The following is a 14,576-nucleotide window of genomic DNA, read 5'->3' as shown; positions in this document are numbered from 1 at the left end:
CACCCTCGATGTTCTCAGGGCTGTTTTCCAACCCAGTTGATTCTATGATTATGCGGCAACATTCAGCAACCAGAGCATCATCTATTCTTCATGTCCAGGGTCTTCCTGACGTCCCCGCAGCTTGCTGATGACTGCCTGCCGAAGCACTGAGGAGGCTGGCGACACTCACCCCGCAGCGGTCGGGGCCCCTGCTCCCGGCGCACCGTTCACCGCCGAGCCCCCCCCCTCCGCCCTTCCCGCCGTGCCGGAGGCAGCACCGCCCTCCCCCCGCCCGGCCCCGCCGCGCCTGCGCCAGGCGCCGCGCATGCGCGGTGCGCGCGGCCGGTTCCGGGCGCAGCGGGAGGGAGGCGGTGCGGCCGAGCCTGAGGCGCAGCGAGCCCGGCCCAGTCCGGCCCGAACGAGGTGAGGGGCAGCGGGCCTGATCCGCGCTGTCAGGACGGCAGCGAAGTGAAGGCAGCTGCCTCAGGGGATGTTGTTTGTTTTACTTTTTTGTTTAAAGCCGGTCGCTCTGAGGCATTTGCGTATGTCGGACGCCAGCGGTGGAGGTGTGTACCTGTTTTCTCACTCGTGGCTTGGTAGGAACACCGCTTGGAATCGAGAGTCCTTAAAAAGGAGCCAAAGGCTCTGAGGCCACAGACGGGAAATGTGGTCTCACTGGTCCCCGCGATCATTTTCTGTTACGTAGCTTAACTTAGCTTGGCCGAGTTTCTTCTGAAGAAGTGGCCCAGACCCGGAGGTGTAGTGCGGTGACAGCCTTTCCCTGGTTCCCTCGAATTAGCAATGCTTGTCCTTCTTAGCATTAAGATGCTTTATTAGATTTGCATGGCAAAGATGTGGTAGCGGAAGGGTTGCAGGGGTGGCCTTTGTGAGAAGCTGCCAGAGTCTGGCAGAGCCAATGCCAGCCGGCTCCAAATGGACCGGCCACTGGCCAGGGCTAAGCCGTCAGTTACTGTGGCAGCACCTCGGGGACACGTTTAAGAAGGTGAAAAACCTACACAACAGCAGCCCAAGAAGAGAAGTGGGGACGCGGGCGAAACAGCCCTGCAGACACCGAGGTGCAGGAGTGAGAGGAGATGCTCCAGTTGCTGGAGCACAGTGCTCTGCAGCCTATGGTGAAGACTGTGATAAAGTAGCATATGTGTGTGTTGCAGCCCATGGAAATCCATGATAGAATGGGTATCCACCTGGAGAACCCCATGCTAGACTAGTTGGAGGCTGTGACTCCATGGAGAGGATCTCATGCTGGAGCAGGCTCCTGAAAGTGGGACCATGGAAACAGGAACCCACGCTGAAATAGGTTTTCTGACAAGACTTAGGACCCACACTTAAGCAGTTCTGTTCCTGAACAACTGTACCCCATAAAAGGGACCCATGCTGGAGCAGTGCATGAAGAACTGCAAACTGTGGTTGGGACCCCATGCTGGAGTGTGACTGAGACATCATTTCATGATCCTCTACTCCATTCAGGGGGAAGAGGAAGAGAATTTGGTAGTGAGTGAAGTTGACCCCAGAAGGAAAGGAAAAGCAGGGGGAATGTGTTTCTAGATTTTTAAAAATTATTATTTCTTCCTGTTCTGCTCTGATTTCACTGGTAAAAATACATTTCCTTGGTTTGAGTCAGTTTTCCCCACGACAGTAATTTCTGAGTGATCTCCCTGTCATTATGTCATAAGCCCTTAATCATATTTTTGCCCCTTTTCCAGTGGAGGGGCAGTGATGGATCAACTTTGTGGCCATCTTGCAGTAAGTCAAGCTCAAGGCTACACAGACGCTTATCGTTTACATTGTCTAAGTTGGGAGAATAAGACAAGGTCACTTTCTAATACCTTGTTTTTTCTTTCTTTATCTTGTGTGCCTGTGTGTGTGTGTGTGTTCAGTGTTTTTTTGGGGTGGATGTTTTTTTATGTGTGTGGTTAATGATGTATCATAGAATGTCCTGAAGTGTAAGGGATCTGCAGTCATAGAATCGTGGAAGTTGGAAAAGGCCTTCAAGATCATCAAGTCCAGCATTTAATTGAAAACCACTATGTCAGCTAAACAGTAGCCCAGAATGCCACATCCAGTAATTTTTTTAACACTTCCAGGGATGGTGATTCCACCACTTCCATCCTTGTGGGTTTTAGGACTTCACTGGATTTGGTAGAGAAGAAGATTCAGATCACTTTTGACGAGATGAGCTCTGGAAATATTTGTTATTAAACTGTCTGATTCTGTGATTCTTACGAGGAATAATACACATGGATATGGATTTACCAAGGGAAAATTATGCCTGACCCACATGATTGCCTTTAATAAATAATAATTTGATTTGCAGTCAAGTGGAGGGGTAGGTGTCATTTACCTCCTCTTGAACAAGGCTTTCAACACTGTCTCCAACCCTGTTCCTATGTCAAAGGTAGGATGTGTGCCTGCTGGCAGGGCTGTGCTCTGCATGGACTAGAGGAACAGGTGATGGGAACCTCAGGAATTTCAGCAATGACAAATGCCCTGGCTTGGCTCACCCCTTACAGGATGAGCTGGGGAGCAGTTCCATGGAGTGGCCGTAGACCCTGGCAGGCATTGCCCTGGGATGTGTGACAGAGGGTGAAATTAGGGTGAGATTTGTCCGGCTCCGCTCAGCACTCCTTAGCTCTCATATTGACATGTCCAGTTCTGGATCCTTGTGTAAGTAGAGATAGTGACCAAAATGACTGAATAGAGCAGACATCACTGAGATAATGGGGCTGGGGCCCTTGCCCTGTGAGGAGAGGCTGTGATTTCTAGGATGGTTCAGCAGGGCAGAGGGACAGCTGAACAGTGGTATCCAGTAGTAGCCCTGGCACTGATGGGAGGGGGATGAAACAAAACACAGGCAGGTGCTTCACAGGAGCTCATGGCCAAAAGAGCTAAAGACTAGTGATGGAGAGAAAGCTTTTTTTGATCAGAACAGTTTGGTAAAGTGGTGCCTTCCCTGATCTTGAGGGGTTTTCAAAGCCAAACTTGGGCAAAGTCTTGAGCAACCTGCTCTGATTACATGTCTGAACTTCCTTTGAACATGAGGTTGAACAAAAAAGCATCTTAGGTGTGTGCCAGTCTTGGTTATCCATGTATCTTGTAAACTTTACAGGCATTCCATATGCATACTCAGTTGCCTTTGCTAAGGGTGACTGTTGAAGATTGAGGAACTGTTTACATGTTATTTAAATTCATTTAATTGCACTGATATGGCTGTTGCATTGTAAGTATCCTGTAGATGTTTAGTTTAGATTGATACAAATTTGGGATTTATACAAGGGCAATGGACTTCCAGTCTGTCTGGAATAAGCTGATTTGTGCTTACATTTAAAGTATGTTCTGTGCTTGCAATGATCCTCTGTAGTAGTTTTTTCTTTTAATGTGGTTAAAAAAAATTACCTGATGAGAGATGCGATATAATTCCAGTGTGTTCATGTCAAAACAGCCCAGGAAGGAACCTTACCTCATTTTGCTGTTTGCTGGATAGAACTGAGGAGTCTTGGGTTTATATATACGAATAGGCTGGTACATCTATATCCACTGGAGTTATTAGTCATGTTCAACAGATCTAGGTGTCTAGAATTTGCTGTGGCGATCTTTTTCTTTTTTTTGGTAAAAATCAAGATTATCAGCTGTAGTTTGCTCTGTGTTGATTTAATGGACATCTGTTGTCCCAAAATACCATTACATCTATTCTAAAACTGTACAAACCCATACCAGCATCAGTGTTGGTGTTTTTTCTCCTGCACTTCCAGACATATAATCCACAAGTGTATGGGAATTATATCATTAATTGCAAGGAATTCGTGTTCACTGATCTATTAATGTAACTATTAATTTTGAGTTTTCCTGCTGCAAATGTTATTTTTTTGTGGCACATGCTGCATTGCTTGTATTGAGGCTTAATTCCATCTTTTTTCAAATCAGTGGCAAGACTGAATGCATCACACTGCTGGTATGTCTTGGAATTTGAGTATTTTGCATGTATGTATTTCCTCAGTGCTTATTGCAAAGGATTACGCTTAGGTTTTCAACAAGTACTTTTTGGTTTTTTAAGGAAGCCATTCCAAGTGACTGGAGGTGCGTTTGTAATAAACTGAAATATTTGAGAATTTGCAGTGGCCATCAGTTTCATTGATGTGTGTGCAACAAACAGATTTCTAATTTCTCTTTAACGTTGGTTTGTGTGTGCTTGTGAGTACCTGCATATTCCAACTTACAGAGAAGATTTTCACTTCAAATGTTCCAGCCCCTAACTACAATTACCATTTGCAGTCTCATAGGTTGGTCTCTTTTTTTCTTTCACATGAAATGATGGAAGAAAATGCTCTAAATGCTTGCATGTCTTGTTAAGTACAGTATAAACCAGTGGGATGGCGGGGGGCAGGGGTGAGAGGTGGCGTAGAAAATAGCATGCTCTTCTTCCTAGTCCTAAGCATATTTTTTGAATCTCTTGCAGAGTGAAATTTAGTGTCATATGAGAGAGCCAAAATGTTGGATGACATCAAGAAACGGTTTGAATTTCCTAATGCAGTTGTTCAGTCACAGGTAATTTTGTAAAAGCACTAAAACAAATCAAGTTGTCTGTGGCAGTGTTTGTTCCAACAGCTGCTACTTATCTGCCTATCTGTTTGTTTTGTGGAATTTTTTTTCAAAGTCAGAAAACCAGAGAAACAGAGTATTCCTATATCACAATCAAATCCTAATTGCCCTCTCTGTATAATCAAAACATAGGACATAATTGCTCATCACTGTAATGTCTCTTCAGGAAAATCAGAAACTTTCCATGACTGGAAGGCTGTAATGTGGCCAAGTGGTTTTTTGTGACTTTATAATCTCAAGAGAAGCCAGTAATTACCAGTAATACCAGTATGAAATACTACTTTGCAGTACTTCATAGAACTGCTCTGTTTGTTTCTCGGTGATGAGAACTGATGAACTACTGCCATCTTTTCTGTCCTCAAGGGATAACTGTATGCAGCTCAGCTCAGCCCCCTTTGTTTTCTGATCCGTGCACTGGCTTCTTGTCATTTGTGCCTGAAATTTTCATGTACGAAAAGCGTTTCTCATAGTATGTTTAATGGATAGGAAGAAGTGGTAATGATACTAATAATCTCTGGTTAAAACATGCACATTCTTTGCTTTTGGCCATTTCTCATTTCAGTATTAAAAATGTATCTCTCCATAAGTTCATTGCTAATTTCCCTGTTTTCTTCCTCATCCTGTTTTGAATCTAGGATTAAATATGTACCCATTTGTTTGGTTAAATAAGTTGATCAGAATGCTGTCTGTGCAATCTGGTGCCTCTCTTGCCTCTTCATTTCAGTCAGTTCGCCTTGGTTTAACAGTAATTAGTTTTGAAAGAGAGATGCACAAGTCCATTTGTCGTCAGCTTGGCATTTGGGAGAGAAAGTCATGTCCCTGAAAGCTGGAGTTCATCTAAGGTCTAGCAAAGTGTCTTGCACTGCAGATGAGTTTATATCATTATTGGCCTTGATGAGTAGGACTCAGCATCTCTGAAGCAGTTAATTTTCCTTAAGTGCAGAGTGTCCCATGGTACACTGTTGTATTGCTTAAATGTCTTAGCTCATTACTACAGCTGCACATCATTAAGGTCTACTAATGTGCTTTGGTTGAGTTTATCCTGTGCTTTGGCTGCTTTGATAGTTTCCACTTGTAATCTGTGATCCCTGGAAAGCATTCTGTGATCTTCAAACTATAACCAGGTCAGGATTCAACTTCATGAGAGTTGTCTTCTCTTTCTGCGACCAACCAAGATATCTGCTCTGCATAATGTGTAGTCTGTACATGATCAGAAATGTGAGGAACTTGAGCATAAAATTGTAGGTCTTAAAGTTTTGTGTCTTAATCAAGTTATAGAAATGCAGGAAGCTAATCTGCATTTTGACTTTTCTGTATAGCTGGATCATTGCAAAATCCAAGTTTCTCTTGATAAGCCCCTTTTCCTGTGTAACAGAAGTGTCTTACGGATGTAGGCATGAATTAATGTCAGAAGGTCCTTTTAAACAGGAAAAAGAAAAGATAATGTGGGCTTCCCTTGGTAAGTGTGCTGAAAGATCCCTCTGGGGAGCACGCTGTTGCTCTTACAATGGGTTAGGTGCAGATAGAGATAAATGGCTGACTTGATCCCAGTTTCTCCTTCTGTTTCCTCAGGAGTAAGATTTCCAAATAACCTTTCCTTTTAAGTAAAATGTGTTAAAGTACATATCCTTACCTGTGAAAAGCACAGTCCTTGTAGTCTAGGAGTGTTTAAGGTGCTGTCTTTCCAAGAAGTGTAAGCTCTTATTTCACTTTGTTGTGACAGGTTAGCAACTAGTACATAAATGAACCTCAAAGCATTGAAAATAGTCTGTTCCTGTCTTTTTATACACAAACTAAAATGAAATGCGAAATGAAATTTTTAGTCTTTGCTGGTCTAGTTTATTTTTTCCAGAAGTAATAATCTGTCATTAGCAGAGAAGAGTAGATGCAGCGGCTGTTCTGGGCAATTGGTGGTCTGAAACATTTTTGCAGTGTTAATATGAAAACATTTCTTTCTGTCTTTCACAAATTGGATGTTCTGTGTAACAGTATCAATGACTGTGAAACAAGACAAATTAGAGATTAGTCAGAAGTCAAAAGCCTGGGTTCAAACAACTTGAGGCCTTTGAATGTGTTTCAGTACAAGTTTAGATTTTGAAAGACAGCTTGAGGAAATCAGACTTCTGCTAAAATAGAATGAGTCTTCACCTCAAAAGAATAAACCTGGGCTGTTGTGGGGAACTGCAGCTTTTTGTTTTGAAGACCTGGACTATTTAAAACTTGTTAATGATTTCTGCCACGTTATAGCTTAATGAGGAATAATGTTAATGTCAAATGCCTTGTTTAAAGTAACTTAAATATTTCTTGAAGAAGCTGTGATAAGGGTATATGCAAATGCTTAAGGCAAAACATGTGATGCAAAAATTTGGGCAAGTTGCTTAGATGTGCTTCCTCTCTTGCTTCTGCTTTCCTATATAGTACAGGATTTAGTGATTTCTAGTGCTTTTAAGAACATGGAGATCTGTCAAGCAGTGAAGGTATAAAGTTTATCATAGTTGTTGCATTAAAATGTCTGCAATTCCTAAATTCCTATGTACTTGTACAAAGAGGCCTTATGTGGAGCCCTGTGAAGGTTTGTTTCTTCTGTGCCTCAGCATAACAGTACAAGTGAGTAGAACTACATTATGGAAATTTTTGACCCTAAAGCACATTTCAGCTTCAATATCTGTAAGCTTTGTGTTCAGTCATAATAAAATGGTCATATGCAATCTAATTTTAAAGACTTTTTAATGGAGAATTTAAAAATCATGCGTTTTTTATTTCTTCTTGTTTATTTTCATTTTATTTATTTTAATGCATCTGTGTGTGTTTTTTGTTTCTTTTTCACTTTAGGCAGTGGGCCATCTGATTGCTGCCATACTGAAAGAAAAAGTTTCTTCAAAGAAGATCAGGCAGGCTTCTGACCAGGTCTGTGGTATTTTTGTCATATTTGTCTCCTCTCTTATCCTTATGTGATTATTCTATGTGCTTTTTCTAGGTTTTCCCATTCTCCACTGTGTAATTTTAATACAATTCTGGAAGTTAAATAAGGTTGTTATTAATATGTATTTGGGCATACAGAAACAGTTAAACTCTGGCTTCAGAAGAGCAGTTTTCCTTAATCCTGAAGAATACTTATATCTAGCTATATTCAGTTTAAGAGAGTAATTTAGTTATATTAATGAGAGTGAAGTACAGCTCTTGAGTTGGAAATTGGTTTACACTGCTATAAAAATTTCAAGAAGTATAACATTTCACATACCTGCACACCCAGGAGGACTGCAGTCACCATTTAATGTGGACTGCTACCAACACCCTGACTGACAGGGTGTCAGGATGTGTTCTGACTTTGTCAGTGTTTTGTTTTTTTGTGTTACTGTATTTTTATTTTAATTTTCCTAATAAAGGACTGTTTTTCCTGTTCCCATATCTTTGCCTGAGAGATCCTTAATTTTGAAATTATAATACTTTGGAGGGACATGTTTTACATTTTCTATTTCAAGAGAGGCTTCTGCCTTCCTTAGCAGACATCTGTCTTTCAAACCAAGACAATGCATTGGTGTTATATTTCATATCAGCTAACTAGAGCTTGTTTTTCTTCAGGAGAGAGCAGGATGTAAAGGCATACTTTGCATTTTAAATGAGTCAAACTCACTTAATTGCATGTCTTGTTAACAGAGAGGTGTATGAAATGTTGGCAATTACAAGTGTCACAGCAAATGGGGGAGGTGTTAGGATTTGCTCCTCTGGTTTTTCTCCCTAGAAGCTGACAGAAACAAACAGAAATTGATCTGTGGATTTTATTCCACAGTCTGGGAATTTTACCCTGACAAACACAAGACCTGGAAATTGCTAAGTTTTGATGTGAGGGAGTACTGGAGGTGTGTAGTTTATCTAACAGAAACTCTTTCACAGTCCTGATCATAATCATGTTCCCAAGTTATGTTCTGTTTTGACCTACAAGCTGATATTTCCACCTTCATACTGCTTATATGAAGATACTAGACTGAAATACAGTAACACCTTCTAAAATGCTAGGAAGCAGAAGATCGTGCTGGTTAAAAGTTGCAGACTCCCTTTATATTCAAGAGCGTTTTGTAATGTTGGTTATTTTACAACCTTCCTTGTTCTCTGATTGGAAGTCACAAAGTCAGCAAACTAATCCGTGAATACTAATTTATTGTGGAAACTAGCTGCAGTTTTGATGGCTACTGCCAAATCTTCATGCTTCCTAGCAAATAGAAGTTCATGTGTTTAGTAAAGACGACTTAGCTTTGGGTAGCTCTTTGTACCCGTGTCTTTAGCTGTCTGTGCTACACCTTGGTGTAGACAGAGCTTTTCATGGTAGTTTCTGAGTTGTCTCCAATTGCATCCTTATTTTTTAAATCAGGAAACTGATGATAAGCTGCCTGTGTGTGCCCTATCCCTGGATGTGTTCAAGGTCAGATTGGATGGGGACCTGAGCAACCTGACAGTGAGCAGCATCTCTGCCCATGTCTCAGAGTTGGAACTAGATGGTCTTTAAAGTCACTTCCAACACAAACTGTTCCATGATTCTATCTGCATGGGCACAGCTGAAAAATTCATCAGCATTACCTTTTTGTCAGAGACAATAAGTGTTATGCCCTACCATGGGCCTAGACAGCAGAGGGCAAGAAAGTGGGAGCTGTCTCTGCAAAGACTTTTCTCAGGAATAGAATCTACCTCAGCTTGTGCTCTGTACCTTTTGTTCTTTCTTAAGGCTTCAGGAGAAGCAGTTGAGCTGTTTTTTATTTAAAAGTGTGTTTGAACAAAGATAAGTCATTGTGGGCCTTCTCATTACTTCCGGTCCATGCTTTTGCCTTCAGACCCCTGCTCTGAACCTGCTTTGGGAGAAGTGCTGCAGTGAGAATGTTGCCTTGCGAACAGCCTGCTGTGAGGGATTGGTGGCGCTTGTGGTGGAGAAACATGCTGAGCTTGACTACGTTCTTCATGGAGCTCTCAACCTAATTCCCTCAGCAAGGTAGTGTTTGTTTGCCTAATTTTTGTCAGCTGGTTGACAGTCATTGCTTTTCCCTTACAAATGTAGAAGAGGAGAAGTTTTGTGTGTTTTCAGATATACCATGGCATTTTGGACTGCTACTGCCCTGCCACTCTGCTGAAGGATGTTGCTTTCATCTTTGCTATGTGACAGTGTGGGTCTGCCATAACAATTCTTGGTGTATTCTATAGATGTAAACTGAAATTATTGTAGTTCAGGCTAGTGCTCTGAACTTTGAACTGTGGAACCTCGAAAGTTAATGAACGGCTTAATTTTGTTGCCTCATCATAGAATGGGAAAAAAAATGGCAGCAACTTCCATTGTGGAGAAGTATGTTGTGGTTTAACCCCAGGTGGCAGCCAAGCCTCACACAGCTTGCTCATTCACTCCCCACCAGTAGGATTAGGGAGAGGATAAAAGGTGGAAAATTTGTGGGTTGAAATTAGGAAAGGTTAAGATGGACAGTGAAAGCTGTGCACACAAGCAAATCAAAACACTGAATTAATTCTCTGCTTCCCACAGGCAGGCAGTTTTTCAGCCATGTCCAAGAGAGCAGGGCCCCATCACACCTAATGGTGACTTGGGAAAACAAGTGCCATCAATCCAAAAACCCCCTTTCCTTTCCCTCAGTTTTATATACTGAGCGTGATGTCGTATGTTCTGGAATGTCTCTTTGGTCATTTGGGATCATCCATCTTGGCTCCGTCTTCTCCCAACCTGCCAAGCACTGCCAACTTCCTCCCCAGTGTGACAACAGAAAGGGCCTTGGCTGTGTATAAGTCCTGCTAAGCAATAACAAAAACATCTCTGTATTATCAACCCTGTGTTCAGCACAAAAATAAAACACAGCCCCATACCAGCTGTTGTGAAGAGAATTAACCCTATCCCAGCCAAAACCAACACAGAGGGAAATTATTTCATCAGTCTGTCAAAAAACTGATTGTTCAAATGAAGTTACCATAAGAATATGTGTTGGGATTAGGAATGCTGCAGTTTGTTTCTTTGTCTGCTGAGGCAGAAATCACTTTAGTTTGAAGCTACTTCTTCCTACACAATTCTGAAAATTGAATGCTTACATCTTGTAGGAGTCATTTGACCTAGACTGCCTGTCCAACATACTGAGAAAATGCAGTGAGGGAAAGAGGCGTTGTGCATGATATTTAGAAACAGTAATGATGCATGACATTTAAAAACAGTAAAATGATGATTAGGGAGAAATTTCAATTCAAATTTACCAACCTTATTAAGTTCCCTTTTGACTGCTAAGTGGATTTTTGCAGCAAGCTGTGTAATGCTCTTGCTGGAGGCTTTTAGCCAGACTAGCTATTTAAACCCATGTATGTGATACATCATGCTGGTAAACTCAGCAGAGAGGTTGCAAGAATCATGCTATTCAAGACTTGTTCTTCATCCCTTCTCACCTTCACATGATCAGTTTTGCACTAAGGTTTCTCATGTGCACTCTGAGCCAAAGGTGAACTTAGGTCTGAGTAAACTAGTGAAATATTTTCACTAATAAACTAGTAAACTAGCTTAATATTTCTTTCTGACCTCATGATTTGCTTGTTTACAGCTAGGATCTTGCTGTGCTGATGCTAATTCTGTGCTGGGTTGGCTATAAATGACTACGGTTTCCTAGAACAGGTTTTGTAAATACATTTTTATAATATGGGTAATCTCTGCAAACCTCTGTCCTCCAAATGATGAAGTTTTGGGGCATTTTGGCGTTAAGGGAAGAGTCTACATAAGTATAATGAATAAGTAAAAGTACCTGTGCTATGATTTGAGAATCTTGAGTCCTGTGGCATAAGGTGGAGTAAAAATTTTATTAGCTGTGATGCCAGCATGATTTTTTGCCTTTTTTTTTTAATAATACCTTTTATGTATTCTCAGTATTCTTAGCATACATGGTTGAAATTCTTCAGTGTGGTATGTTAGGTTAAGTCCTAGTATTCTGCTAGGCCAGAAAACCAAACATGCTAAAGGCCTCACAGTTGGGGGCTGGAAAGCCTTAGGTCATCTTGAAAAACCAAGGCCCTTTCTAGAACATATTTTGTAAACTAGGCTCAAGCCCATCTGGGGGGAATACTTTAGATTAGGGAGATGTCATGCCAGTCGTTTACGTTCCTCATTGGGGAATCTTTGTCAAATATGATAATTTGTAAGGTCTATAAAATGGTATACACGATATACCATGTGTGCATTTCAGCATATTCCACCTTGACAAATTGTTGCACCTAAGGATCCTTATTAAATACTGAGGTAAAAATCCTTTTATCCCCCAAGCGTGTCTGGCTCATAATTCCAGGACCAGGGAAAAGGCAGCAGCTGTGGCTTGCAGACTAAGAAATTTGAATTTCCTGTTTAGCTGAGGGTTTGTTACAGTATCAACAGTTTATAACGTTATGAATATTAATGCAGCTTTGTACTTCAGAAAATAAAAAAAATTAAAATGGCATATTTAGGATTAAGTTAACCTTAAAAACAAATTCAGAGCTACATACTGTAAGGACTGTGATCTCCCCCATTTCTACACTATTTGAAAGTTTAGAAAATCTTTTTCATGTGTGAAACCAAAACAACTGATTGCTATAATAAGTGCTGGCAAATTACGTAGTAACCTTTTATGTATTTTTGGCTTCTTTCCCAGTGCCACCCCCTCCTCCCCCAAGCTGCTGCAATTCAAACCACATGAACTATGGATTGCAAAGCAGGGTTTATGTTGCCTAGCCACAGCAGTCTACGGTTTAAAATGTCTGTAGCCTCAGGAGCTCATTAAACTGACAATTTCAGATTGCCTCTTTTCAGTGCTAGTGCTTTTTTTTTACCTTGCCTTAGAATTGTAGTCTGCCGTCCATCATCCTGCTCCCTGCCAATTTTCGTGTGTGTGGCTTTGCAGTGCTTGGTACACAGTGTTGCTAAAACAAAAATTAGCAGCCAGTGGCAGCTAGCAGAAAGGCATTTGCTACCACTGAGCGCTTTCAATGGTGAATGGAGTTAGGTGTATGTTTTATTGGCAAAGACTACTCACATTGTATTCTTGCTTCTCTTTTGTTGCACTGGCTTTTGAAGGGGCTAAGTGCACCTGCTGGATTATATTTTGTCAGGTCTGTCAAATTATGCACACTAGAAAAGACATTTTGGCAGAGATTAAGATCTCGTGTTTATCTGAGTTAACTTGTGTGGTTCACAATACCTTCTCATTGTATATGTTATTGTACTGTAACTGGCTCTTAAATGTTTCCTTTGATGCCCTGCATGGAATATCATACTTATGTTTGTGTGTTAATACATATATAGGAAATGTGTTAACATATGTAGATACATATGTGTGTATTTTCACATGTTTTTAGGATTGATTTACAGCATTCTGTTAAGATGATGATAGGAAAACACTGCCTGTGTTGAGAAAAGAACAAGGATAAATAATCTACTGAAAAACCTGTGAAACAAATAATTATTGTAATCTTAAAGGAACTGTCAGAAGTATTTCAGTGTATATGCATGTTTTCAGAATGTTTTTATTACTGATCTTCCATGCCTGTAGGAGATAGGAAATGGAATGGAAATTTTTGCAATATGACATGCCTTTGTGTTGCTTGTGTTCAGGAGGTGAATGCAAAGCATAAAGCATCTCTTCTCTCTCCAGTTCCTGTTTGGGAATCAGGACCAGGAATACAGAATTTTCAGAACAGGAAAGACAGTTTTCTTTGATCAAGTGTTTTATGGTTTGTTTTTTTTCCTCCTAGCTGCAGTTACCCAATTGAACCTGGGAAATGCACTTGCAAATTCCCATTTCAGTGGCTTTTTCTAGCAGTGAAGAATCTAAGAGGTTGTTATATCTATCCCTCCCCTACATCCATTCAGAAGTCTCCTTCCTCCTCTGTGTTTTAGGTTGACTATATTGGGATTTAGAAGACTGCAGCACATCTACCTGTTAGTTGCTTTGCAGCAGAGTTCAGTCAAACCTCAATGTCTTCCTGTATTGTCAGATTTCAGTATTTTGAGAGTCAAGTGTCATTACAGCCAGTCATTTTAAGGATTACAAGCTGCCACAGTTCCACATTTCATAAGTGGCCTGTTTTTGAAAGAGAGAGGAATACAAGCATATTCTATCACTTTCGATCTGGGTCAATGCTTTCCATCACAGAAGACAGAATGTAGTGTTTTGCCTGCATCTGAGCTATGAAAGTAAGCATTTAATGGTGAGGAGATCCACTGTGGAACTCTCTAGATGTTCCCTGGCATGTCATACCACCTTATGGAAAAGTCTGTCTGCAGCTGGTGATAAGTTTCAAGTGCTACTTGCCTTGTATTCCCATTCTTGTAACATATGGCAGAAGCAACCTATTGAAAGTTTTAATTGATGCATTAATATTCTCTTTGGTGTTTTGCTCATTATGTGAAAAGGAAAACAAAGACACATAAATGCTTGCCCAGAACTGTGTGGGCATATGTAAGAGGTCTTTAAGTAGAACTCCAGGTCTCAAGTGTCAGTTTTGTGTTCCTTCTCTTATGTACAAATCAATTAACGTAGCTGCATACTTGACAGTAACTCAGTTCTTTTTGTCCACAGGAATGTACATGGTTTAGTAAAAACTGTTTGCAAGTTAATACAAATTCAAGCTATTCAGCTGGGAAAAGATGGAGATGAATCTGTTTGGAGTCTGTATGGAATCAGGTTAGTTTTGCATTCCTTTACTTAAAAACACTAAAAACTTTCTGTCTGATTTCCAGGAAAAAAAAAGAAAAGGAAATTAAGTTTATACTGAATTTTGATGTTACTCTTTTTTATGTGTTTTGCCTTGTTCACAATGTGCAGGTAATCAAATGCTGGCACAGGTTGCCCACAGAGGCTGTGGAATCTCCATCTTTGGAGATAACCTGATTGTATGTAATACTGGTAGCCTTTACTAGCTGACTGCTTGAGCGTGTGAGTTGGACTTGATGATTTGAGTAGGTTCTTTTCAACCTAAATGAT

The 14,576-nt window shown here is 40.8% G+C and overlaps 1 protein-coding gene across 3 annotated transcripts in view; it reads left to right on the top strand.

Moving 5' to 3' along the window:
• Positions 1-392: 392 nt before the first annotated feature.
• FOCAD (focadhesin) overlaps positions 393-14,576 on the top strand; it is a 92,962-nt gene continuing 78,778 nt past the window's right edge. For all 3 annotated transcript variants that reach the window (XR_009934140.1, XM_062512831.1, XM_062512830.1), the window contains exons 1-5: positions 393-545; positions 4,454-4,542; positions 7,429-7,503; positions 9,423-9,577; positions 14,172-14,276. Coding sequence is in view for 2 of the 3 variants with exons in the window: in XM_062512831.1 (XP_062368815.1) it covers positions 4,486-4,542; positions 7,429-7,503; positions 9,423-9,577; positions 14,172-14,276 (392 nt within the window). In the remaining variant the exon portion in view is untranslated. The remainder of the gene's footprint in view (positions 546-4,453; positions 4,543-7,428; positions 7,504-9,422; positions 9,578-14,171; positions 14,277-14,576) is intronic.

This window comes from Cinclus cinclus, chromosome Z, assembly GCF_963662255.1.
Source record: "Cinclus cinclus chromosome Z, bCinCin1.1, whole genome shotgun sequence".
NCBI lineage: Eukaryota > Metazoa > Chordata > Aves > Passeriformes > Cinclidae > Cinclus > Cinclus cinclus.
The sequence above is the reverse complement of the archived record's forward strand: the minus strand, read 5'-3'. Positions and strand labels throughout refer to the sequence as shown.